Source organism: Thunnus albacares, chromosome 10 (genome assembly GCF_914725855.1).
Source record: "Thunnus albacares chromosome 10, fThuAlb1.1, whole genome shotgun sequence".
NCBI lineage: Eukaryota > Metazoa > Chordata > Actinopteri > Scombriformes > Scombridae > Thunnus > Thunnus albacares.
In genome coordinates, this window is record NC_058115.1 from 8,749,913 (window position 1) to 8,776,260 (window position 26,348).

The 26,348-nt window shown below is 43.0% G+C and overlaps 1 protein-coding gene across 1 annotated transcript in view; it reads right to left on the reverse strand.

The window, feature by feature from the left end:
- Window positions 1-22,010, reverse strand: part of gpc4 (glypican 4) — a 32,734-nt gene extending 10,724 nt beyond the window's left edge. Inside the window, exons 1-2 of the mRNA XM_044363969.1 lie at window positions 20,855-22,010; window positions 1,138-1,296 (exon numbers count right to left, since the gene is read on the reverse strand). Of these exons, the coding sequence (XP_044219904.1) occupies window positions 1,138-1,296; window positions 20,855-21,011 (316 nt within the window). The 5' untranslated portion in view covers window positions 21,012-22,010. The remainder of the gene's footprint in view (window positions 1-1,137; window positions 1,297-20,854) is intronic.
- Window positions 22,011-26,348: the final 4,338 nt, after the last annotated feature.

The window sequence follows — 26,348 nt, forward strand, 5'->3', positions numbered from 1 at the left end:
AAAGACGATCATGAGAATAGTTGTTAGTTGCAGCCCTAAAACAAGAGTCATAGAAAGCACCGGTTGAGTCATGTAAGAAAGTGATAAAGAAGAAAGTGAAGGACAGAACTGAGCACAAAAAACATGAAACGTGATCAACGGCGAGACAGAGAGAAGAGAGAGATGGAAAGAGAAAGAAGGGTCTGAGGGGCAAAGAGAGGGGTTTTTGGGAGAGGGCTGAGTGAGGCATGAGATGGGGACAAAGGGCAGTAAGAGAGGAGAAAAAGAGGGGCGGGACAGCTCGAGCAGCCACTGCATTCCGACACGTCACATTCCTGTTCACATCTGGCTGCAATACACACGTTCCCCGATACTGGCGATCCCTCGCTCTCTTTCACAGACACATAAGATCTGAGGGTCTATGACCCGCATATGCGCAGACACGCACGTGTACACACAAATGCATAACAACGCGTACATAACTGATAACCCTCCACCCAACGTAAGAACACTTCCGAACATTTACAAGCAAAACGTTGTTTTTCAGTCTCTTGGGGCAAAATCTTCATCCTCTCTCCTCATCAAGCCTCTTTCCAGAAGGGCTGCGGTGGTGGCACGGTTGGGTGGCCGAGGGTACTCAAAGCTGCCCCACTTCCTCGGTGACTCAGCATTGTTGCATGTTCCCATGCGCTCCCACCCTCAGCAACCGAAACCTGATCCCAATATTTACAGGCGTACACACATGTGCTCTCTCACAACCACACACACACACACACACACACATAGAGGAACAGGAAGTACAGAGAAGACTGGATCTGAAAATGTGTGTGGTCCGTCTGGAAGCGCGTGTGTCTCTCTAGAGAGAAGGAAAGCGGGTGGTGAGGGACTGGGCGGTGGGAGGGAGGGGGACGATGAGGCAGGGAGCTGAGACGTTGAGAAACAGGTGGACGGGCCAACGGACACAGACTGACTGTCTCCGTTCGGGGCAGTGCACTGGCAGGTGGAAGCGTCCGTCAAAAATCATGCGGCACAAGTGCTGCTGCTGCTGCTGCTGTTGCTGCTGCTGCAACGGAGGACACTGTGGCCAGCAGCAGAATGTAGACTGAAAGGTGGCTGGTGTGCATGTGTGTGTTTGTTTGTGTAAGTGTGTTTGCTTACTGTCAAAGTGGTCGTGCCTCTGTCTGAAGATGGATTGTAGGTTGGTGCTAAGCTTGGAGACGGGAGCTTTGATCTCCGAGTGGCTCTGCTGGCTCAGCTTCTCCTCCATCTCCACGGTGCAGCAGGAGAAACCCTGCGGACACACTTTCAGGGGGGCTCCTGGAAGAAGACGAGGAGAATACACTATTATACACCGTGTGAGATTGTGATCACGAGTCACACCGCTACAGTATACATCCAGTCAGTAGCCTGTCAGAATACAAATCTGCTCTGCTCTGCGGGATGATTTCTCACAAAACAACACAAACTGCAACATACGTAAAGCCTCTAAAAGTCATTCAATTTCTAAAGTAAACTTTTGTAGACCTACAGAGAGGCTTTGTCAACATCTGTGGTGTTACTATTAAATAAACCAACTTTAATGGACATTTTCCTTGTTTCATCAACTTAATCCTTGCTTTTCTTTGAAATAAAACCTTAAGATTGTTAAGTAACAACTTCACCCCTCACAAAATCAAACGCACCTTGGGTGTGAAAACCCCCTTAACTGCACTTAAGTGGATTAATTGCAACACTCAGCTCAGAGCGGTCTTTAGCTCGCCACTTTACAGAGCCTTGCTCTTATCCTGGCACTCCGCTGTCCTGATTGATAGTTCAGAGCTGAAGCTTTCCAAGAGTGCCATGTCCCTCTAAAACACAGACTTTGAAGAGGAAGAGGATTAGCTCTTCACCCACTTTGCAGGTAAGAAGACAGAATCCAGCCATGTGCACATAGATGCAGTTAATCTAAAAAGCATTTCAACAACTGAAGAGAAATGACATTTGAAATAACACAGGAAAGCACCAGTCTTTTTTTTCACTGTTGTATCATGAACGTGGGGAAGCACCTTTTTAAACATGCATATGTATGACTGCCATGTGACCTCAGGCATCTGACTGATCATGTGATCCATTTCTGAAGTAGTGATGCTCGCTTTTATTCGCCATTTGCTCAGTAACCAAACAACATAAATCCACTTGCTGGAAACAGTGAAGAGCTGCAGGCTTAAGTGTCTCTCACAAGAGAGATGTGAAGTGTTTTTCTGTTGTTTTGGAATTTCAATGTAGATTGTGAAATGTTCTGAAAATGCTAGTCTAGACAGACAACCTTTAACATTCTAACATTTTCAAAACTGGTCTGCAGAATTGTGAACATGGCGGTGGACTGAGTCAAAAAAAGCTTTCACATCAGAACCATTATTCAAGATGTAAATACTGCGTTTGATACAAGAGTAACTGCCAACTTTGTCAAAAGTGAGTTTAACATCCAATTAAAGGGAGGGTCAGGGGAGGACGAATGCAAAGTTGCAGCTGCAATAATGTTTTGTTTTAAACGTGGCTGTTGGAATTTGGGAGAACACAGAGATCCTTTCAGTGCATGCAGGCACCAACGGCCTGTTTAGTTTTCCCCACCAGCTCGCGCTCACTGACTCGAGGCCTGTGTGTCTGCACAGGTTCTTGCTACTTGCATGTCATACATGGACTGGAGCTTTCAATGACTTGTAATGGTATGCTGCGTTTTCTGAAAGACTCTTTGAACGTCTCAACGACATAAATTTAGCCTAAAGTGATAACGGCGGCTCCGCTTTGCACGTTTTTCAACTGTGCGTAATGCACCTGTTCTTTACATGTGAAACGTAGAAATGCATGAATGTTTTATGTAAACTTGACATCCACTCTAATGTTATCATACCAGTTAACCGCTTCTTGCTGTTTCTTTACTTTAGCTTTTTGATCATTTATTCCCTGATTATTATACATGTTTCTGATCAGTTGTGAGTCGTTTTGTCACAGACATAAAATTCACTATTAAAAAAAAATCAAAGCAACAAGTGACAACAGAGCAAAGGGAAAACATACCTGAGGCTTATAATATCTAAACAACAAGGCTTGTTATGTCGTTCGTTGAGCTGAAGGGATTTGATAACTAAAGCCGATGCCGCTTCTCAGTTTTATTCTTACTCCGTCAGTATCATCATCATCAAAAACAAACTTTCATTTCTGTTTGTCGTCGGGTTGAACATGAAGAGGTAGCCCTGCGGTATTTTACTCTCTGCTGTTTGGCTTGTTACAGTTCCTCTGGCCCGATCTCACAGCATACCACTGTGGGGTTTTTCTGTTATCTTCACCGCTGGTTGCCATGTTTAATGTATCACCATGACAACCTGAGCCATGTGGATTTGTTTCTCTGTGACAACGGTGAGGTTGTTTTAGTATTTCTGTGGATGTAATAGAAACACCCTTTTCCTTCCGTTGGAGAAGCGAGACATAACTAGTGACTTTTTTTTGTTATTTTACACATGTATACCTCTATATGGAAGAGGAGAAAAAAAAAAATCTGGTTTCTAGATCAAGTTTCCTACAGCTTCAAGAGTCTGAAGTGTACTGGTAGAGCTATTAAAGCATCTCAGATACTAGCCTCAGCGTACTGGGCATTTCACTGAAAGTAACGGAGCAAAATATTTTTAGAAGAGTTCCCTGCATGTCAAGCATAGTAGCTAAAATGTTCAAAAAAAAAAAAAAAAATCTAAGTGTAGGGTCAGAAGTGACTCAGTGATACAATCATCTAAACAGGGCACTAGAGGGAGGGATGCACCCTGGCGCCATAAACTGGACCCCTCTGTCTGGGATCAAGTCCAAATAATCCTCAAGTCACTGCTTCTCTCACAGTCCTCTCTCCAAACTCATCTCTCTCCCTCCAACCCTCACCCGTTCCACCAGACCCCCCCCCCCCCCACCCCACCCCCACACTATACACACATGCACATACGCGCACACACACACCCAGGCACAGTTGGCAGCCCCAACCTAAACATATTCACACATCACATCACTGCTCAACACATGGCTCTTTGTACCAGCATGATTGGAGGTACAGGGAGCGCACACACACACACACACACACACACACACACACACACACACTGAACTTTTAGGTGAAACAGCCCTCCAGTCTCTCCTCCAGCAGGGCCCCCTGCTTGCCCGCAGCACAGCCCGTACAATCAAAAGGGGCTATATCCACGTGGAAAATAGCCCTAGTTACCAAAGTACACAAATAAAAGTGAGATGGTCAATATTTCACAGGAATGTCTGTACAAATGTCACATTGTTAGCCCAAAGGATTAAGTCTCTGAAAACTGAAGATTCTTAGCTAATGCATACTTTGTGAAAACATTTTGGCAGCCAATTTCTCAAACCACTGGGAGAAAAATGGCACGTACCGAAGCCGGAGCACAAGAGAGTTACGAAGTTAAAAAGAAGAGTTAGATCCTATAAAAATCAACATCACGCTGGACTTTGTGTGACATGTTTCGGGCCTCGCTGTTTCACAATCGAGCTGGGTGCGTCGTCTCTCTACAGTCACGAGCATGAATAGTCTTTGTGTGATGATGGGTGACCTGGCTCTCTGTTGCCTTATGGAGTTCCTTTTAGGGGCCTCTCAAGCCGTCAGCTTCTCGAGTGCTTTAAGATGTAATAAGACACAGAGGCAGAACATTGTTCGAGTGTCACTCCGGAGAGGAAAACTGCCATTTATGGCGGTCAAAACAAGAGAGCGGCATCTTGTAAACAAACATGTGAATGTGTGTCGTGGCATTCATCAACACTCCGCTCGCTTCTCTGCTTCTCCTTTGTGGGGAGACCACCATCCCCTTTAAATGGCTCATAAAATAAGTCACTTCCCTTTGACATTGTCCTGCCTCTCAAACTGTTCTCAGAGGAAGGATGGTGGGGGAGGTGAAAACGCCTCACAGACAAAAACCAGATTAGACACCTCACCGCCCCCTCTGCCTGCCATCATGTGCCCCTGAACCAGACGGACCTCAGGGTGCCCCCCCCCAAAACCACCACCACCACCACCTCCCTGCGCACCCTCCACCTCGACCGCCACCACCCTGCAGGCTTAACCAGCGAGGTCAGGGGTTAACAGCCACTCCTCTGAGAGAGGTCCTGTCCTCTGACCCTCCCTGTCCGCCAGCCAGCACATCCACCACACACAGTAACTCACAGCCCCCCCCCCACCTCCCCCACCACCACCACCACCAAACCCCAATCACTCCAATAATAACACCACCACCATACATTCCCACACACACACAAAAAAAACATACAGGCAATTCGGAGCCATAAAAGTCGCAAACATGTGCAAAAAATATAAATAGAAAAGCTCGACGGTCATACACCCCGATCTCAAGTCATAAAAGTCCCTCAAGGATTATTTCCGTACCCTCCTGAACTCAGAACATCACTAAAGACTGCCAAGAGAGACGTGAAGGAAGCCACGGGGTACCACATGTCGCAAACCATCCACAGACTTCTGTCACTAATTGGAGCCTGGTGGTCTGTGACTGAACCAAAACCTCTGAGCGTTCACACAGCCATCAACATTTGTAAATAATTAAATGAACTGTAAGCTGCTCATAGCTTATGTACATACTAATTCAAGCCCAGGGGGGGGGGGAAAGCAGGTCATTTGAGGCAGTGGGTGTGATGATGATGATGGACATACGATACCGGGGCGATTTCATTTCAAAACAAATGACAATCGTGTGAACGCATCCCGAGTCGGACTGCGAGACGAGCGCTGTGTATGAAACGCGCCGAGCGGTGGTGTAAAGAGACAACACTTATGAATACAAAAGGCTGACTATTAATTGGCGTATTATGCTCCTTGCTATAACATGTAAAGGAGAGGAGCTGCCAGTCTGCGGAGCATTACTCACCGAGACTGTTGTAAATTTGCACGCCCTGCAGCCATAACATTCTCCTCTTGCTCCTCACCCCTGTCTACGGTGTAATTATCCTGGAGAGGGAGGAGGAGGAGGAGGAGGAGGAGGGAGAGAGGGGGGGGGGGGGGGACTGGTGCCATTTGTTGAGTAGCTTTCTGTTCTGCTCCACATCCTGTCATGCACAATCACATGAGCTCAACCTGTGGTCTTTTGAGGAGTCCCCCCGTTGTTGCTTTTTAAGGTGTTAAGTTTAACTCATAAGCGTGACGTGTGTGATAGGCGTAGGAATATGTAAAAGGGCTGGAGTTGAAAGGAGAGATTTAAAAAAAAAAAAAGGCTGTAAACAGTTGCATATTTCATTTCCAAAATCATAGCAATTGCTCGTTCTGAGTCTTTTCCCTTCTTAAATTCCTTCCTGTTTCAGCATGTTGTCAAATCACCCCTTTCTTTTTGTCTCCACTCCTCTTTCATCTATGAGAACCCTACAATTGTGGTCTATATCTTGACTTAAAAAGTGAATTCTTTCAGCCATTACTCATTTAAAAATGCCATTTATCCATTTTGGAAAAGATTTTCCAATTAGTTCCCCAGTCAGTAATTCAATGTTTCAAACAATTCAGATAATTCTGTCTTCAATAAAGAAGGAAATAAAAATAAATCACTGATATGAAAGCAAAAGTCTCTGAATGCTTTACTTTTATGAGCTTTCACTAAAAAACTTGGAAAGGCAGTATTCGGTTCAAACGTTGGATGTGTCATTTTGAAATTAAACCAACATATATATAAAAAAAAAAAGAGTAGAGTAAATGTTTTCAAGGCTCCGTAATTGTGCAGCGTTCAGCGGGGGGAATCTCCCTCGTGAGATCAGTCTAGAGCCGTAAAAATAAAAACGTGCAAAAGCCAAAGTATAAAGTGAAGCACATATCTGAGCCACTAGTGTCCCGTTTATACCTCATACTTTCACAGTGCTGTTAAGGAAAAGAGCTAAAAGGTACAACATGATATTTCCCGGCGTATTACAAGAAATCCTTTAACGAGGCGAACGGACGGAGAGCTCAGTCTTATTTACAACCTGGAGGAGTAGCTGCAGGGGGAGGGAAGGTTACAAACATCCACACATTCACGCCGGGCTGCTGCTCAGCACAACCGCAGACTCTTGGCTCAAGGGCTTGATGCCAGTAGTAGCTGAAGGAGGGGGGGGGGGGGAGTGTGTCTTGTTCATTTTCCCTCCCCATCCAGTTTTTCCCCAGTTCTTTTCTCAGCAGCCAAACCAGGGATGTCCTGAAGACGGCATAACCGTAACCCTGACGCACTAATAGTAACCTTTCAGATTTCACGAGGAGAGCTTCAACAACACATTCAGACGTTCTGTCCAGTCAAATAAGATTAAATTAAAGTTATACTACATTGTGTGGAATTGCCCAAATGATTGAAATGTTATTTCACAGTAAAATACAAATAAAATGCATGATCATACTAGGTGATGACAATAGTTACAGTACTGTAAATCAAAAAAAACTGTTGCAACAACTTTATATGTGGAGTCCAGACCGAATAGTTTTCAGAAAGCGTAATAGGGCCTCGTATGTGAAACTGTAAAATAAAAAAAAAGCACAATGCAAGAACTATTTCAATTCAATTTTAAAAGCCAAACTAAATGTGACAGCCGTCCACATACATCTATCTTACACACTAATATCCTGAGTGCATGGGTGTATTCAGAGCTATGACTGAATCACTGCAAAGGGAGAAAATGTTCAATAACATTATGCTGTAAGCGGAAACCATTATTAGAGACCGGGCTGTTCATATGGAGATAATCAGGGCAGGGCGATACTTCCACCTACTCTGTTTCTGCACTTCAGTCTCTTACAAAAATAGAGTAATGACAAGTTTATAGCAGTTTTGGCTAAACCAATAATGATTTTCAGCTCTCAGTTCATAAGGAAAGTTTAAAAGAGCTTGAATTTGCTGGCAGGGGGACTTCTGTATCTGATTGAAGTGTCTGAACAAAATGGTGGGTAGCGATGCCAAACCTGGTCCATTACTTTCCTTTAATGTGAAGTGTTTCACTTAACCGCCGCTCGGTATCTCTTGAGCATAACTGGACCACAAAGCTGTCCAAAAAGGACAGGAAGTACAGTTGAAGTTGTGATGGTGAATGTTTGAAGAGGGTTTTATTTTCAGTTGGGATGAAGGACATTCAAATGTTGATGATCTACATAAGCTATCTCCTTTCATAAGGCCGGGATATTCCGCTACACATACTGGAGATCTGCTGACACTCGCATGGAGTGAGAAACCGCTTTTAGAGCGAGGCTCCAGCCGTCCCATGACTCAGACATTACACTACTGCCATAACTAGCCCATAACCTATAAAGGATGGAACCGTGAAGAGGGCGATGGCTTTTAACATTTAAAGTTAGGTTGTAAAATCTTTTATAGGAATTGTTTGAAATTGCGACCTAAACGTCTGTATGTTTGCCAAAATAAAGAATAAGCGTTTGTCTCCAGATTCATAGTGTATATATGCTGTATCTGTAGATTTTCTAGTTATGAAATGATTGGTCATGTCATATTCATCTAAAGCAGATTTAAATATAGAAGAAAGAATATATGTAATTATTGTAGCTTCACAGATCGACCACATGTTGACATTATGCATAACAATGTAGAGTTAGAGAACAACGGAGTACTGTGAAATAAAGGCTGAACTGTATAATGGGCGTATGCAGGAATCTATACTTCATACAACAGTCATATGACTTGTTAGTTCTCTCTATACTGTACAAATCATAGTTACAATGCCTCTGTGTGCAAGGACAAAGTCGACTCTAACCTAAATCTAATCTAATAAAGACATGACACCAGGATGCATCTGACTTTGCGTCATGTAGTATTTATCATGTTTGTCACTTGGCATGATGTCAGCTGACGTGAAAAAGCGGCGATCTTTCACATAACGAGTCGAGACAATAATGTTGAATTGACCTGTGATTCAGCTTTAACCCGAGGTGTTAGAGGTTAATGCAAAAGAACAATCGCATAGACCATCAGTAACGTCCATAAATAACAGGATCTACTACTGGGAGGAAGCGTCTCACTAGTGCCAAGCTCAGGAAACACTCGCACCGCTTGTGACATGAGAGATTTACTCCACTTAGAACAATGCTCACCATCCATTTATGAGGCAGGAAGTTTTGGTTTAGTGGAGTACTCTCTGGAGTGAATATTTTCAGCTACGCCGCCAGCCACAGGGCTTTGGATAATGTCAGTGTAAAATGATGTTTCCTTAAATAAATCAGGAATTAAAATCTCTTCCACAAGGCAGCTGTCAAAACACCAAACTGCCAAAATTTGCTTGTCACATGGCATGACTATGATGAGGAAGAAAGGCATGCCTGCTTGTGCACAGCACAAGGCACAGCACAACTCACTACAATCTCCATGTCTCATCTGCTGCTTTTTTTTTTTTTTACAAAGAAGCACTTTGCAGCCACAGAAAAACTCTTGACACAGTCTATTTCTCATTCAGACCCACAATTTGTCACATTAATATGTTCATCTGTGCAAAATCTTCCGTGTTTTTGAGTTATTTTTTTTCTAAAGACCGCACAATCTCACAAACAAAGCACACACTGGGATCCATAAATCGGAGCCCTCTGCCACCGGAGTCCATTTCTGATTACTAAACCAGTCAGGGCCTCTGGCCAATTAAAACTCTCCATTTGTGAACATTCCAAAACGCTGTCATCCATGAACATTTACCCAGAAGCCCCTGGGGAGATTCCACAACATTGCCCTGGCCTCTCGCTCTGTCTGTTTCCCTCTCCCGTCCCGGCCCTGCATCTCCGGCTTTGTCTCCCCACACAAAAGCTCCCTGCCTACACCACTTCCCAGGTCACTGCTTTGTCAGGGTTTCAACTCGCTCCTGCACTTCCCCGAGTGCGTTTAAAAAGTCAGAGACCAAATGCCAACCACCGTTCGGGGGCTGTTCTCGGACAGTCCACCTGCTTAACACTTGATAAGAAATGTCTTGTGTTTGATTCTCTGACCTTACCGACTGTGTATTTGGCATGAAATTATTGCCATAAAGTTTCCTGATATCAGAGTGGAAATTTACAAGAGAGTTGGAAGCTGCTGATTCAAAGTTCAGGTGTTAGCAATTAGAACCCAGAGAGCTCTACCTCACACCTAAATAATGAAGGCAAAATAACTAGTGTGTAGAGATTTAAAAAGCATCACAGCTAACCTCGAAGCTGAGCAGACAAGTGAGAATTAAAGAAGGAGAAAAGGACTTAGAGGTCATTAATCTAGACAAGTAAATCTGCTGCTATGTTAATTGTCAAAAAAAAAAAAAAAAATGCCATTGGCCATTTTTAAACATAACACAACTTAGTTTTTATAGCAGGAAAACCTATCACAGCAAAAATTTGGCCCAAAAGCAGCACGGAGGTCTGCCAGAGGTCAAGAAACACACACACAACATAGCGGCGAAGAGATGAGATCATATAAACGAAAGGTCAAACTCTCAACACTTCGGCGGGCTCTGTCTCTAACTAAGAGGGAGCTGGAGACCATGATTCATGTTAACACAGTTATGGGGAATTCGTACTTCAAACAGGAGGTTTGTTTCGGGGCGAGATTGAATTTGGCCAGTTTCATAGCGTGCTCCACACAAATGTTTTTGCAACTTGTTTAACTTCCATCTGGTAAATACAGCAACCACTGGTGATTGGCTTGACTGCCATTCAGACCGGCGCAACCCTCTCTCTCCATCCACCCAGATGGTTTTGACATGAGAGCCTATGTCAAGTAGGTAACGTATGGACTACAGATTTATACTAGGGCTGGGCGAGATGGACTCAATCAAATATCACCATATATTGACCTCAATATTGCCACAATATTGTAGGATTGAGTATTCGTGCTTTCACGAAATATTTACACAATGAGATTTTTGATAAGTAATCATCAGTAATGTGGGTATAACGACTTAATGGGTAAAAGCAAATAATAGAACAGCTACAACAGTCTGGTAAGTTTAGAAAATTACATCACTTTACTGTAATGCAGCCTTTAAAACCAGGAAAAAAGACACTTCTGCCATATCATGATATTGATATAACATCCATATATTGGCCAGCCTTAATTCAAACACAAAAGGAAAAAAAAAAACATCTCCTTCCTACCATCACTCCACTGGGAATCTTTTCTTTAAAAAACAGCACCATCTATCAGGGGGAGCTGGAGGCAATGATTCACGTTAACAACTAGTCTAATCTTTCACCCTTTCCACATCTTTCTTTTAGTTACGTGCCTTTTGATGAGCCGCAGAGTTGCAGTGTTTGATCTGCTGCTTTTTTACTACAGATTGCACCTTGACGCTTTAGCCGGGCGCGTGCGTGCTTATGTGTGTGTGTGTGTGTGTGTGTGCGTGCGAGTGAATGAAAGAGAGTGCGAGACTGTGTTATGTTTAAGATTTGCAGAGACAGGCAGAGGTTTTGCAGACAAACGGAGAGGACATGTTACAGCACAGCGTGATTATCACAAGGGGAAGAGGAGAAGAAGAAAGACAAAAAAAAAAAAAAAAAAAAAAAAAGACACAAAAGACCTTCCTGGCTTGTCCCTCTACACCAGCCCTCCGTCTTTCCACTGACTCATGGCACACAAATGAAAACAGACTTTAAAGCAGAAGATGAAAAACACTCTACTTAAGGCCAAGTGCTTTACCATGGGACCCTACGCAAACACTGTTGCGCTGTCAGAGAAATGGACTACTGTTTGAGTTTACTAATAAGTCCTCTTTAAAACGTGCTTGTAGTGCTCGAGAGCCACGTACTAGACTATCCAAGGGGGCTTTACCTTTAAAAAACACGTCTTTGTGGGCCGGTCGTATGCATTTTTGTGTTCAAGTTCCACATAACAAATCGTGACACCCCTCCCTCCGGCTCCACCAAAAAAGAATTCAAAAAATCTAACTTTGTTGAAACATATGAGAGCTTTTAAAAGATTTGACACACAAACAATACATTTCATCTTTGCCAGTAAAAGCCAGCGAACCCCTCTTAAGGACAGGGAGCTCTTTGACAATGTTTATAACAGACATCCAAAAGCAGCTGAAGTCCACCAGATGTTGAGAGCAGGACGGGGCCCGGTGAAGCCCCCCAGGCAGAATGAGGTCAGGTACAAGATCAAGTTTCTGGAAGCTCAAAGCTACAAAAGGGCAACAAAGATTCTGATATACCTGTCGGGCCTTACGAAACTGGACACCGGCGTAGGCGGTGGGAAGAGAACCACTCATCGCAGACTGTCAAAAGAGACCAGAAAGTCTACGGCACAATGGTTTAATGGGCCTCAGTCATGGATGGCTCAGTCCATTCCTGATGATATGTACTGAATGTGACCATGAATCATAGCTACTTGCCATTCCGATGATGTACAATATTTCAACCCTTGGCGGGTCGACTCGCATTCCCACATAACGACTAATTTTTCTGCCAGCAAAAACCACCCTCAGAACACACTGACCAAATGATTTGCAGCTTTGGAGCCATCATTTAACAAAGTATTTGCTGCTTTCATGTGTGTGTGTGTGTGTGTGTTTTTTTTTTCCTCCCTCGCTTATAGGCCGTCAGCCAGCGAGACGTCTGCCATTGTTTTCTTCATCTTTTAAATTTCGATAGCCTGCTTTTAACACAAGGCATCAACTCGTCAACTTCACAGAGCTACGTGAGACGGCCAAAGACCTGCCTATTGCTTTTCTGTTTGACCGAAGAAAGGACTTTTGAAAAATAAAGAAACTCTTAAACAATATAATTTATATTAAAATAAATCCAAGAGTGAGCAGCACACAGAGGGATTAGGTAAATATTAGGAAACCTATTAAGCTAACTGCAGTTTGGAAAAGTGAGCTAAGTGTGAGTGACTGCCCCGTCAGTGGGAGTCTTGATGTAGGCCTTGGGAGTAATTAGCAGGGATTACAGCGCATCTGGCCTGCACCCAGCACTGGGGTTTCAGCCCAAACACCCAGGCCAGTCCCTGGCTTGGTTCCCTCACCGCTCTCCCTAACCACACGGGCCTCTGGCGCGTCGCACAAATCCTAATTATGATCATGACTATCAACACGGACATCAAGCCCGCTGCGGCTTCATAGGAAATCAATTAACCTTGGTTGAGTTACACCTACATCATAACCGCACTCACTTCTCTGGCATCACAGCGGTGCGATGACTTCAGTTGAGTGAGTGGAGTCTCCTTGTGTCGGACGAGGGGGTTCACACACCCCCCCCCCCCCGCCCCCCCACCCCTGCAGTTTGGGATCAGAGCCTGCGGCCCTTCGCCACACTCCTCACAGCTGGCTGAGTGACACCAGCAGCGAGGTGATCAACACAAAAGGAGACGCACGGTGGCTCGAATATCAGAGGAACAAAAAAAAAAAAAAAATATTACACCACCGAGCACCGGTTGCATAAAAGGACTTCAGCGACCAGAGGAGTCTAACGACGGGGAGGGGGAGAGGTGATTAAAGCCTCGGCATAGGAGGCGTAGGAGTGGCTGTGATAAAACAACTCTCTCATATACTGAACAGGGATGCGCTTATCTGATTAAGCCCATATTGACCTCAAATGTTTAAGTAGATACCAAAGAGAAAGACTAATGATCTGATTCAGGGCAGAAACATCCTCAACTCTACTGTTTTGATAAGTCACCTCATCCAGTACTTTTAAATATTTTCATGTTGTATGCATCTTTTTATTTTATACAAAGCCTGTGCATCCAAATACTCTTCTGCACTTGGTATCAAAACTTGTTCCTGGTGTCTCCGTAACATTCAGAAGTCATATCAAAGCTACGGGGAGATGTGTGTTAACAAGAGGCCTGTTCTAGTTTTGGCTTGTTCGTCATGTAGACACCTGAAAATTTGACAAACATGAAAAAGCGGACACAAGGGAGCTAGGTGGGCTGAATGCAGCGGGCCAGGGAAATACCAGTAGACCACTGCTGATGGTGAAAACAAGAGGAAATCACCCAGGGATGAAGAAAAAAGGAAAGGCTAAGAATGAAACAAAACCTCCCAGAGGAGCTACTAAAGAGGGAGCGGGGGGAGAAGAAAATGAACTGATATGTCAGTCGGGACAGAGTAGGGGGACTTAAAAGTGTGCAAACAGGACGTGTTAACAAGGAGTTTGGGGGGGGGGGGGGGGGGGCACCTCCTCTACTCAATGTACGGAAAACCACAAAGCCAGATTGGGATTTCTCACAGTTTGCATCAGACAAAGACCCACAAAAATGTACTCTGAGGTTATAACTGTTGTTAAAAACCTTATATTGTGTTGGACGGACACGTGTAACTCTCAGGGGTTATTACCGAGAGGAGCAGGCTGTATGTACATGCTTGTATGGCTGAGCCAAGATGAGTCACAGTGCACGCATGCATCCACTTACCTCCCCAAATTCCCTAAGCCTGTGTCACACATACACACACTCACACACACACAGTCACTAACTCTGGCCCACCATTTCTCCTGGATATTCAGTTCAACTCGCTCTGGTACAAAACTCTTTCCTGTCAGTCAAATCCCCCCTCTCTTTCTCTGCATGCCTCAGTCAGTCCCTCCAGCTCTCTCTTTGTTGCCGTGTGTTCCCAGCTCCGGGGCTCCCTGTGTGCGGGTCTTGGTGGTCCGGTGTGGAATGTGGTGAGGAGGAGTGGGAGGGAGGGAGAGAGGGGAAGGGGGGGGGGGGTGGCAGGCTGGCCTAAAAAGGGGGTGCTCAATTGTTCCCACACACAGAATCCACCCCCCACTGATCTGTCGCTCACTTGGCCATTTGGGGGTGTGGGGGGGGGGGGCGGGAGGGGGGGAGGGATTGGGCCAAAGCAAAAAAGATGCAGAGATGGAATTACGGACACTCCGTCGACACACACACACACACACACGCACTGCTATTGAATTGATGCTACACTCGGAGCATACTAAATGAGTGTAAGTGGGAAACTTAACATTCCACAGTCCTACATGTTGAAGAGGAAGGCTACCCCAAACCCAAACCAGCTCTAGAGTGACAGTATCCACCTGATAGGATCCACACAGAAGCAAAACCAGTTAGTTTTAGCGCTACGCTTGACCTTCTTCCGTGCACATCCAGAATTTTTTTTTTTTTGTAGGTTGTGATAAACTCATTTGTTTTGGACCAATGATAAGGCAGCTGTTGCTGGCAGAGCAGAACGGGGCACCGCTGATTTCAGAGCTGCCACGCTGTGATCGCAGGAAGCTGATAAGAGCGGCGAGATACCGCAGAGCTGGCTGGCACGTGTAGGCGCCCTCCCTCCTCCGGCTCATCTGGACGCTGGAAAGTCACAGACCGGCTCCCCCTGGGTTCACAAGACCTCAGCCTCATGATACCTAAACTCAATTATCCTAAAGGCTCTCGTAACGGTTAGTGAGGAGATGTCACATAAACAGGGCAGAGAGCAACAGGAACCATCACATTATCGCTGCTTTTAGCTGATCTCCATGAATACTACCACAGAGGTCCCTCTTCCAACAAGTTATCACTATTTATTGATGAACCTATTGACCGTTTCCTGGAACACTATCACATGCAAGATATGGAAATCTTGAATTCACCTTCAATCATAAGACAAACACATACAGCTCTTAAAGTTCAAACCCATTCACTACATCATTACTGTACAGTTATCTGATACAGGAAAAACAAACCTGTGTTCAAGTCTAGCCTCTACTAAAAAAGAAAATAATCAGTGTGTTGAAACATTAAAAATCCATTACAATTATAACACCTGTTTTCAAAAAAGGTTAAAAAAAAAAAGTCATCCAAGGCAACTGAAAATAAGTGTTTCAAACTCTGCAGCAGGCGAGGTCTATCCCATCGCTCAGGAATGTTATCAGAGATTACTGCGCAGGCTTTGCCTTTAATGCGGGGTGTTTATTTAATCTCAACCCACACAGATTTTCTCAATTTTCTCCTCAAATCAATCATTGATATTAATGTTTGTGCAACTTATTCCTCCGGGGAACAAAATTATGTCCAAAGAACCTTTTTGTTTAGACTATAAGTAATCATGCAGCAAGTCTTACGACTTATGACTGTGTACAGTTTGCTTTTCACAAATCCAGATTTCCACGTGTTTCCATACGAATCTGTGATGACATTATCAGACTGGTAACTCTGTTGGGTGACTCAAGCTTAGCTCATCTCTTCCCAATAGTTCAAGCATTGATGAATCCATTTCTGTAATAGTTTTCAGATGACTGTTCACGTATGACTCAATTTTGCATGTGTGAATTTACTGTTGGTTGTAACCACATCTATGGGTGGGAGTTTACTGTTAATACCTTTCTCCATTTGATGTCTCTAGAGACACAAAAACAGTTCTGCCTCATAACAGTGTTAAGCCATTTGAAAGTTATAGCCCACAGTTACAAATTTGACACAGAATGATTGTACTTCAAGCACAATAAAGTCAACATCTTACACAACATTATATTTAATACCTCTTTGTATCTCTCTGACCCTTTGCCATTTATAATATGCCTTTAAGTAAGATGATCTTACATAGCGCAGCCTTGTTAAAAGATATATCTCAATATCTACACTTCATGTGACTACACATGGACCCTCTGATGTATATGATGCAACATATTAAAAGCCACTGCAGGATTTTCTAGATAATCTAACTAATCACTTTAAAAGTGAGTGATAATGTGTGATGCAATATCACCAACAACTTTACTACTCTCTATCTGTATGTCAGCTCTTCCTTTGATGAGCAGCTTCCCAACTTTCAACTACTGGCCTCCTAAACTGCACCAATTGGAGGACGCACGTGTGTAACATCATCAAGAGATCAGAGTACAAAAGTAACGTCATAACTGTAAAATCTATCAGTTGGGTTTTGCAAGCAGCTGCAGATTATGCTACATACACGTCTTTATGAGTCTGTTTCACTGCAACAGACAAACATTGCACAGACAGGAATTCTGCCATTTTTTATAACCAATTTTTGAAATGACTGAAAATTAGATTTTGTGACAAAGTGCAGCACCGAGGTGATTCCTAACTTGCAAAGTGTTGTCCCATAAAACGGAGAGGGCCTTTTGCAGTTTTATGGGATTGACCTTGAGAGGCAAGCAAGACACTTGGCTGGTAGTTTATTAGTTAATTATTACAGGTGTTAAAATACCAAGCCACAGTTCTCTGGAGCAGAGCCACTCAAATATTGGCCTTTGAGCTATAAAAGCTCCTGCAGACCGTGTGTGTGTGCCCCAGTTCCCTGCTCTTATCTTATCTGCTGAATGTCATTGCAATAACACAACCTGTTATTTCCCAAACCGTAATGATGCAGGGCATGCTGCCACCGGACTAAAGGGCCCTCACAATGCAAGACTGCAGAATGTCTCGAGCTTACCGAGAGGCCAACGTGATGAGGTCATGCACGCTTTGAGTTTCAGTCATAATGCACTGAACTGATTATGAGCATGGGATGTTCCTCCTGCTGAAGGGAGGGAAAACGACCCTCTTCTCTTTGATCTCTGCCATTGTCCCATACCTGAAGCATGACATCAAGCCTGACTGCCAGAGTAAACCAAAACAGATTTTGCTTGAAGAGCTACAAGAAGGGAAGCGCAGCGCCCGGCCTTGCAAGGAGTAGCCTTTTGACATGGCGAATACCAATCTGGTCAGTGTTAACTGCTCTGCTTTGAGGCGGCGCTATAAGAGTTCGTCCATGTAGCAACTGTGCAGCAGCGCTAAGCAGATACCTTTTAAAATTTCTCACAGTATCAAATATAACTGTTAAGAAACAATAAACATCACCTACTACTAGCAGATGGCTTCAGATAGCAAAACCACCATTTATATCCTGTATGATTACTCACAATATTAATCTGTCATCATTAAGACCGTGAGCATCATTTATTTGCCATTTAAGGGAGGTATTCAACCACAGGCCCTAAACAAATCATCATCCAGCAGACAAGGAACTTGGAAAGTGGGTCTAGAACTGTTTCCATGTGAGTGGTAAAAGATTGATACCATGGGATCAACAAGGAATTTACCAAATGAGCCTGCCGTTTCTCCCTATCACTTAATTATGTCTATGCTGAAACAGTCAGGGTTTCCATTTCAGTTTTACTGCATTAAAACATCTTTATTGAATCTCAAGTCTGGCTTCAGCAGAGCCCATCAGTAATGTGAAGGGTAACAAACATCCTTATCTCCACGCTGCCAACAATAACACAAGATGTTTGCGGTTATGAGAGACAAGTTTTCAATCCCGTGTCTCCAATAAGACTCATATTCCTCCAATCTGATTTATGGTACATATATAAGAGAAGGTAAAGATTACAGAGACTACTTCTGTAACAACTGGCAGAGACGCTGTATAATTTTTAAAGTATGTCTTCAACCAAAGTCTGCGCAGTTTAAATAATATAATAATATTTTAGTAGAAATATTCTGATCACAACTTCTAGTCTCATGAGGAACTACATTTTATTGCAAACTTTTGCATTATATAATGACTATTTCAACTTCTCCAGATGTTTCAAGTGAAACAACCTTTTCCAATGAACCATTTCCTCGATTATTAACTGCTGAAACTGAAATGGTGACGTACATATGCGCGTAATTAATAGTCTAACCCTCCTGCACCTTCACATCCAGTTCAAACTGTGTTATGCTAATGACAGAATTAATGTTTGGAGTTTGACCCGTTACAAAGTTGAGAACTGAAGCTCTGAAGCTCTGACAAACATGACTGAAGTTCAATCAGACTACACATCTGGAGCCATTTCTCCCCAGCAACATGAAACATTTCAAGAGCGCGGGGGCTTTTGTATCCGCTTTTTGCTTTCTGGAGACCCCCAACTCCCTTTAATGACAGTAGACCTTGTTGCTTTCTATGGATCAATTATCTCAGTCTCTATCAATGACAAAGAGCTGCTCATTGAGGTCAGCCCTGCCTAAGACCCAGACATACACCAGGAATCTATTGTAAGGAGAAGGCACGTGTGTGTAGCACACAAACCTGCACAATAAAACTGGCTTTATTCAGAACCTTCTTTCAAAACCCACAGATGCAAGACAATTAAATCCAACCAATGTAGACATGTTGGGGTACTCTCAATGACATTTAGCATCACAAAGACATACAGGCAGAAAACAAAAGGACCTATAGACTTGTGTGAAATGCAGGAAAAAAATAAGTTCTCGGCCTTTTTGACAGTTACGCCTGACTCAAATTCTAATGAGCCCTTGAGGCCTGAACAGAAAAAGACACTACTATGCAAAGTAAACTCATAAAGGGACATCAGTACAATAAAGAGGACACATACAAATTGGTCACCCTTGTCAGTAAAAACAACGCAGTGGGCACTTTGTCAAAAAACTGTTTAAGGTGAGAAAAGAATTGTAGAAAAAGAGAAATTCTCAGTCCGCTGAGATAAATCTCCATTCAATGTCTTTAAAAAAAAAAAAAGGCTGAAAACAAGACAGCAACATGACAGTGGCCATGCCTGGATGACCTACTTCTATAATTTTAAACATGACCGTCATGCTGAAGCCGCTGCACAAATGGCAACCAAACTGGCCTGAGTTTAGGGGTTTGAGTATAAGTGTGCATATTCATTTTAACCACCATAAAAATGAAAAGGAAAGGAGAGAAGGGAGGGATTTAAAGTATGCAGGGCACAGTGGAATTTCAAACCCCAACCCCCTTCCCCTGCTCCCCTCAAGTCTTCACTGTAAAAGCCCCCCTACGTAAGTTTCCATTACTTGGGTTTAACTCATTATTAGCTAAATTGATTTGCCTTCTCACCTCTGTCTCGACTATAAAGAAAACAGTTCCTATTTATTACCAAGAGGTCTTCACTGGTGCATTACATCCTTCCTTGCAGACTAGAGGCAGATGTAGGGGAACAACATGTGCCGACACTGAAAATGTCAAAACCACAAACTCAAATTAACCCAGAAAGAAGAAAAAAAATCCATAAGCCTGGTTCACAATACACAGGAATGTTTACTAAATCACTGCCGGCTGCCTTCACTTCACAGCCATAGGAGTCTATGGAGGAAGCTTGGGAATAAACACAGGCCTGGCTTCTTTCAGAGGGGAGCAGGCTTTGTGTGTTGATTATACCTCTTTATTGTTATGAATTACCTACAACTATTTCCTAAATGAAGACTATATTTACCCACTGGGGCAGTGAACTGTTGCCAGCCGCACATTTGCCTGAAGCTTACATCCCCAAACGCTTCAATGCTACTTCCCCCAACTTGCACTGTAACTTGAAACACATGATTAACCAAAAGTGACAGTTCAACTGTTTGCTGTAGGTCCTCCGATACTTTTTCATGCCAATGACTCTTTATGTTTGCTACATTTGAGAAGATTTTGTGTTCAAGAAAACCATCTGGAAAACAGTTAGTTATAACTCAGATTAGCTGGCGTTCTCCATTGCAGAGCTGAAGCTAACAATGGGACACAGAAAACTTGTGATCACCTAGTTTAGTGGTTCTCAAACACAAATGAGACCACAGACCCCCATTTGATAAGACTTTGTCCAGGGTCCCCCATCTGCTTTTAAGTGTTTTATTACATAAAGTGTATGAAACCCATAACCAAACTAGTCATACATTCTGTCATTGTGTTACTTATGGAACAAATTATAGTTAAAATAAATTATTCTCCTTTTTGCTGGGGAGCCCCCTCAAGGAACCCTGGGAACCCCACTTTGAGAACCACCAAGCTAGTACCACTTAATGCTAACTTTTCTATCTTAAAAAAAATAGTTCTCACTAGCTTTAGGACCACCGGGAGACCTCTCCACGACCCGTTGGGGGGTCCCCGGCCCCCAGTTTGGGAACCCCTGCTCCTAACTGTGGTGTAGCGAGTTAAAAACAGGCCTAAAAGTAGAGGTGAAACTCACCGTTTATTCCTTTGTTGGGGACATCGTTGATGTTGAAGCCTTTGGAGCTGTAAGCATCGCGGACTTCGTTGCAGTTTTTCAACTTTTGCTCCGCGGTGCCCGAAACAGACAACACAGCCAGCGTGCAAACCACACACAGCACCAACAGCGTCTTCATGTTGTCAGTCCAAAACTACAAAAGCTACAAAGTAACCAGCACAAAGAGTACAAAAAGTGATAGTCGCTCAGGTGTCTGTGTATGTGTGTGTGTGTGTGTCTGTGTGTGTGAGCTAGGACAAAGTTTCAGCCTCCCACGCTGAGTTTCCTCATGGAGACGCGCTGATTTCTTCAGCTCAACAGATACTTCATTCACAGCAGCAACAACTTCGAGGGAAGGAGAGAATATATGTATATATATGTAAAAAAAAAAAAACGAAAAATAAAACGAAACACTGCTCTAACGTCGTCCGTTTAACAGCTCGGATATTTAGGAAAAATGTCGAGTTCCAGCCTCAATCGAAAAAAACACGAAGAAGCGACAAAAGAACAGTTTTAAAACTTTTTTCTTAACTGCAGGCAAGAATCTCAGAGTCACACTGCTGCTTCTCAGCCTCGACGAGAGGAGAAACCACAGGAGGAGAGGAGGCGTTAGAAAGCTGCCTGCCGGGAAGGTGTTTTTTCTTCTTTCCTTCTTTCTTTCCAAACTTGAGGAGGCCGTGGTTTCTGTAGGACAGGACACTGGACTGTATGCTGGTCGTACTGGGATCCAGATGCAAGCAGAGAGAAAAAAAAAACCCTGGTGGACACCCAGGAGTGAGTGCGAGTTCCGGGGACAAAGACCTGGAAAGCAGGAACACCAGGGGTGGAGTATGGAGCAGGGACTTCAAACCCTGGATCCCTCTCTCTCTTTATAATGTCTAGACTTGTGCTAACCAGTGTTGAAAATCAGGACTGGAGCACAAACTGGAGCTGCACTGTTAACATGATGACTTATTACAGCTCCGCATGACATAAATAAAGGAAACATTACACAGTCAAAAGTCTGTACAATCACAAATCTCTTTCATTGCAGACCCCCGTTTGACCTGGGTTTTTAGAGAGGTCTTTCTTATCTGTTTTTACTGTTGGGGTGGAGATAACACTGGAGATAAAAATCCTTTGAACTAAACAGACTTCCCACATGTTTCTCTCACTGTCCTAACGTAAAATAAGTGAAATAATTACTGAAGATAAACTGTTTTCTCTTGCTTTGTCGAGGACCTCTCAGAAACACCGCAAGGGCCGTTCGCGGGCCGCACACCCCATGTTGAAAACAGCCACATTTTGTAATTGAATGTTGTTCATCATGAGGGAAAATGGAGTTTGTGTTACTGCATCATTTATCTGACAAATAGTTTTCCAAAGGTTATTTATTACATGACATTTACATCACAGTCACATGGCACTGAAGACATTATTTTGTTCAGCCTTTAGAATTCAGCACATCTTGGTTTGTTTAAAACCGTCGGATTAAAACCTTGCTAGTGTTACAGTAACCATGGAGTCAAAATTACAGGCCTGCTCTTAACACAAACACGGGTCAGGCTGTGTCCTGTTAGCAACGGGGCAGTTGTGTTTTTAATATGCAGCTGCCTGCCTGTCATAGGGCGTCCAGTGTTGTAAACTACAGTAAACAGTCTGCTGGAAGCATGTTGGAGCTCTGTGAGGTGACAAAAAGTAATGGGAGATTTATAAAACTGTCAGAATATATTGTTTTAGACTTGAAACAGAACAGGAAAATCACTATAATAAATGGAAATAGGGTACATTTGGTTTTTAACATCAACCTTCTGAGCAGCTGCTGTTGAAATGATGTAAACGTCACTCAGAAATTTGTCACATTTTGCGTCAATGCAGCAGTTTTCTCCTTATAGAGGTAAATCTCTGTGCGTATGTGTCCTGAAACCTTTGTCTCTCCATTTGGAAATATTTAATATCGCATTTTCAAGGATGTCATCTGTTCAACAGATACTTAATATCCTGCATATCCTTGTCCTCTACTTGCTGAGAATATCTCCTCACTTCTCCACTCACATTTCTTTTACATTTGTGTACCAGCAGTTGAATTTATCTGCTGTCATGCCTCTGACCTTTGCCCTCCTTGCAAATTTAAGTTTTTGGACTATTTCACTACCTGTGTAACACTTGCCAAGATCAGTAAAATGTCAAAAAGTAAAACCACACTTCACAGCTCTTCAACCATAATCACATATATATCACTTTATATCAAAAACTGTATAGATTTAGCCTTTTTTTATTAGAAAGTCTCATCTGTGGGATATATGTGCACAGATTGTAGTCTTGTCCTGTAAGAAAATCCCTTAATTAAAAGAAAAAGTCATAATAAAACTTTCTACCCCCTGCGTTTAAACATGCCTGGACTTGTGGGGTGTGTGTGTGTGTGTGTGAGTGTTGTGTGTGTGCGCACACGTCCATTAGTTTGGGGGGTAGCACTCAGCAAAATGACATTCCTCCTTTTGTGTGCACATTCCTCAGGCGGCTCCATTCATTCTGTGTGACTGCGGCTGCTGCAGGGGAAGCCAGGGGTTGCTGAGGAGCAGGAGGAGGATGCTGGAGCTGTGTGCATGGGAGAGCGTGGGCCCGGCGCTCCTCTCAATAGGCCAACAAAAGGTAAGAAAATGGTCCAGTGCCATGGTAATTAGACATGAATGAGCTTTGAACGACGTGACATGTCTCAAGCTTTTCTCTGCAGCGGAGGAATTTCAACATCCAGCTTGGTAAAAATTGGACTGGACTGCGGAGCTCATGCACTCTGCAGCACCTGAATTATATTGTTATTTTAATTTATATGCACAGTTTGATGACCCCTACAGCTTGCAAAGGTACCCAAGCCCAAACATCTTTGTGTGACCATGAAATAGTGCTGAAATACATATTCATAGGGTGGCAATCACTCAGGCAGAAAATGCAACAATTCCTGATAGTCAGCTATTCTCACTGTTCCTGCTGACTAACATCAAATTGACCTTTCACTCTCATAATGCGTGCTGTTTCAACATTGCCCCAATATTACCCTAAGAAAACACGTGAACTCTGCATTTCAATAGGCCTGTTTGCCCTTTCTCCAGCCTCGCATTAGCATTCAGAGTATAACCCCCCCCACCACCCCACCCTGGGTTAGCTGCTGCTCTCTCTGCAGCCAGCGTTTGCTCATCTCCTAATAATCAGCCTCTCTTTTCCATCTTAAAAGCTGCAATCCAGTTCTGGAGAGAAAGGCACAGCTGGATAACAATGGCGTTTTTATCTGGATCCGGGGAGCAGAGGGTGCGTGGGTGTGAAAAGTTACAGCAGAGCGCCAGGACACAGAAACAGGATTTTGAAGAGTGTTTGCAGTGACAGGCGTGTTATGTGTGGAGCTGTGAGTGATTGGCCTTGTTAGGAAAGTTGACAGGCTTTAAAGATGGAGGAGAAACACAAACAATTAGGACTAATGAACCTCGTTTCATTGTTGAGCATTAGACGAGTATCTGCTACCTGGTTAAGGTGACTCCGGGGGTAAAACTAATAGGGCTCAATGTAGAAAGACCCTGCACTGAGGGGGCAGAGGAGATCTTATGCCCAGAGTGGTTCATCATCTGCTGGGAGTGAGAAATACAGATCCAAGGAAAAACACACATGATTCACATGCTGCTTTGAGGATTCGGAGAACTTCGAGCACAGTCCAGAGACACATAAATTATATGATTCATGGAGGGCTTTGAAGTGGATCAGAGGGTGAAAAGCACATAAAGTAACATATATACTTGTAACATTGTGTGTCCTATTTATAACCTCTGAGGCATGTCAGACATTTTCAATTTCTTTTATTTTCTTTTCTTTCCTTTTCTTTCCTTTTCTTTTTCCATACTTAAAGTTAAAAAAAAGAATTGAATACCCACCGTTGAGGTGCTTCAGCAGATATTTTCTGATGTGTCATTTTTGTTTTTATTTTATTAAATTTACTTCAACCCTCCTCAGTCACAGTTATCTCCGTTAATGACTTCCTACATTTCCCACAACCACTTTTGAGTCCAGAGAACTTTTTGCATAAATGATCTAAAGTCCAGCTCACTTTGTTAGTTAGCTGACAGTGTATTATTTCTCATACACATTTCCATCTGTCTGGAAAGCTGAATCAGCTATTTTATTTTATTGTTTATCTTTTAACAGGGACAATGTAAAATGCATTTAATGTAGCAGATATACGTAGCTAAAAGCTCATTTCCATCTGTAGTCCCTGGGCGGAGACCACAAGTGATGCGCATGATACTGATGTTTTCTGTCCATATTCTAATGTAAAGCTAGCCTGATAATCTGACTGAACTGTGTCTCCTCAATCATTCAGCCTGACATTCATGTAAGCTGATTTCTTGCTTGAAGAGCGTTATTTTGTTTTGTTTTGCCCTAATAAATCAGTAACAAGTCTATCTCTCTAGCATCAGTTAACTTAAAATCATTCACACTGATTGAAAAATATGTCAATTTAAAATTTGTAATTTCGATTTACAACAACAGCTGCGAGATGAGATTGAACAGCTGCGTCAGTCTCATCAAGACTGGTTACAATTTTTCTGTTGCTGTTTTTTGGCTGTACAGTATTTAGCTAGCTAGCTATGTGGGAAAATATCCTCATTCTTAATCCTAAACGAGCTTAAATAACCTCTGATTGGTCAATTGTCTCTCTAACCAGTGCAAACAAGTGTGATATAACTGTCAATGGGCACAACACCACACTTATATGAATTGCTGAACAAATCCATAGAAGTCTGGTACCAAGCTAATTAAAGCCCCTATGTGTGAGGTCTGAACATTTCTGATTTTGGTGCCTCCTAGTGGTATCAGAGACGTTTTTTCTACTTTATTCTAGAAAAAAATCTTGTTACCAGACTAATTTACAAAATGTTATGCTCACATAAGAAAATCTACACATATGGGCTTTAGTGGATATCTACTTTTGTAAGAATCAAGCATTATTTTAACAAAGACCAATATTTTCTCAGCATCAACAACATCCACCATGAGGTTCTGATAGGTACTTATGGCTAAGGTCATGGGAATTGTATTTGTTGCAAGAGAAACAGAATTTTTGGTGAGAAACACTGAGAAGTGAAAACTAGCTAATCAGGAAGTGGTACAGGACTTGGGCATTCCCAATTAACTGATGACAAACTGTATGTCAGTGAATAGAATAAAGTAAGTGTTTTCTACTCAAGAAAAAAACAGAAGTCATGCCCCTTACCCAAAACACAAGTCTGGTAGATGCATTGCAATCTGGTCTACAGAGGCTACTGTTGGTGTACAAAGTGGCATCTGTTGTTTGTACAATGGATCACTCCCTGATTGATGAAAGCTGTGCAAAGACTAGGAAGAAGCCTCTGGTCTTTGATTCTGAGGAACTGACACCAAAACCTAACATTTACTGGTGATGTGTTAGACCACTGAAATTGTTTTTGACTGTGTTGCTGCAATGAAGAAC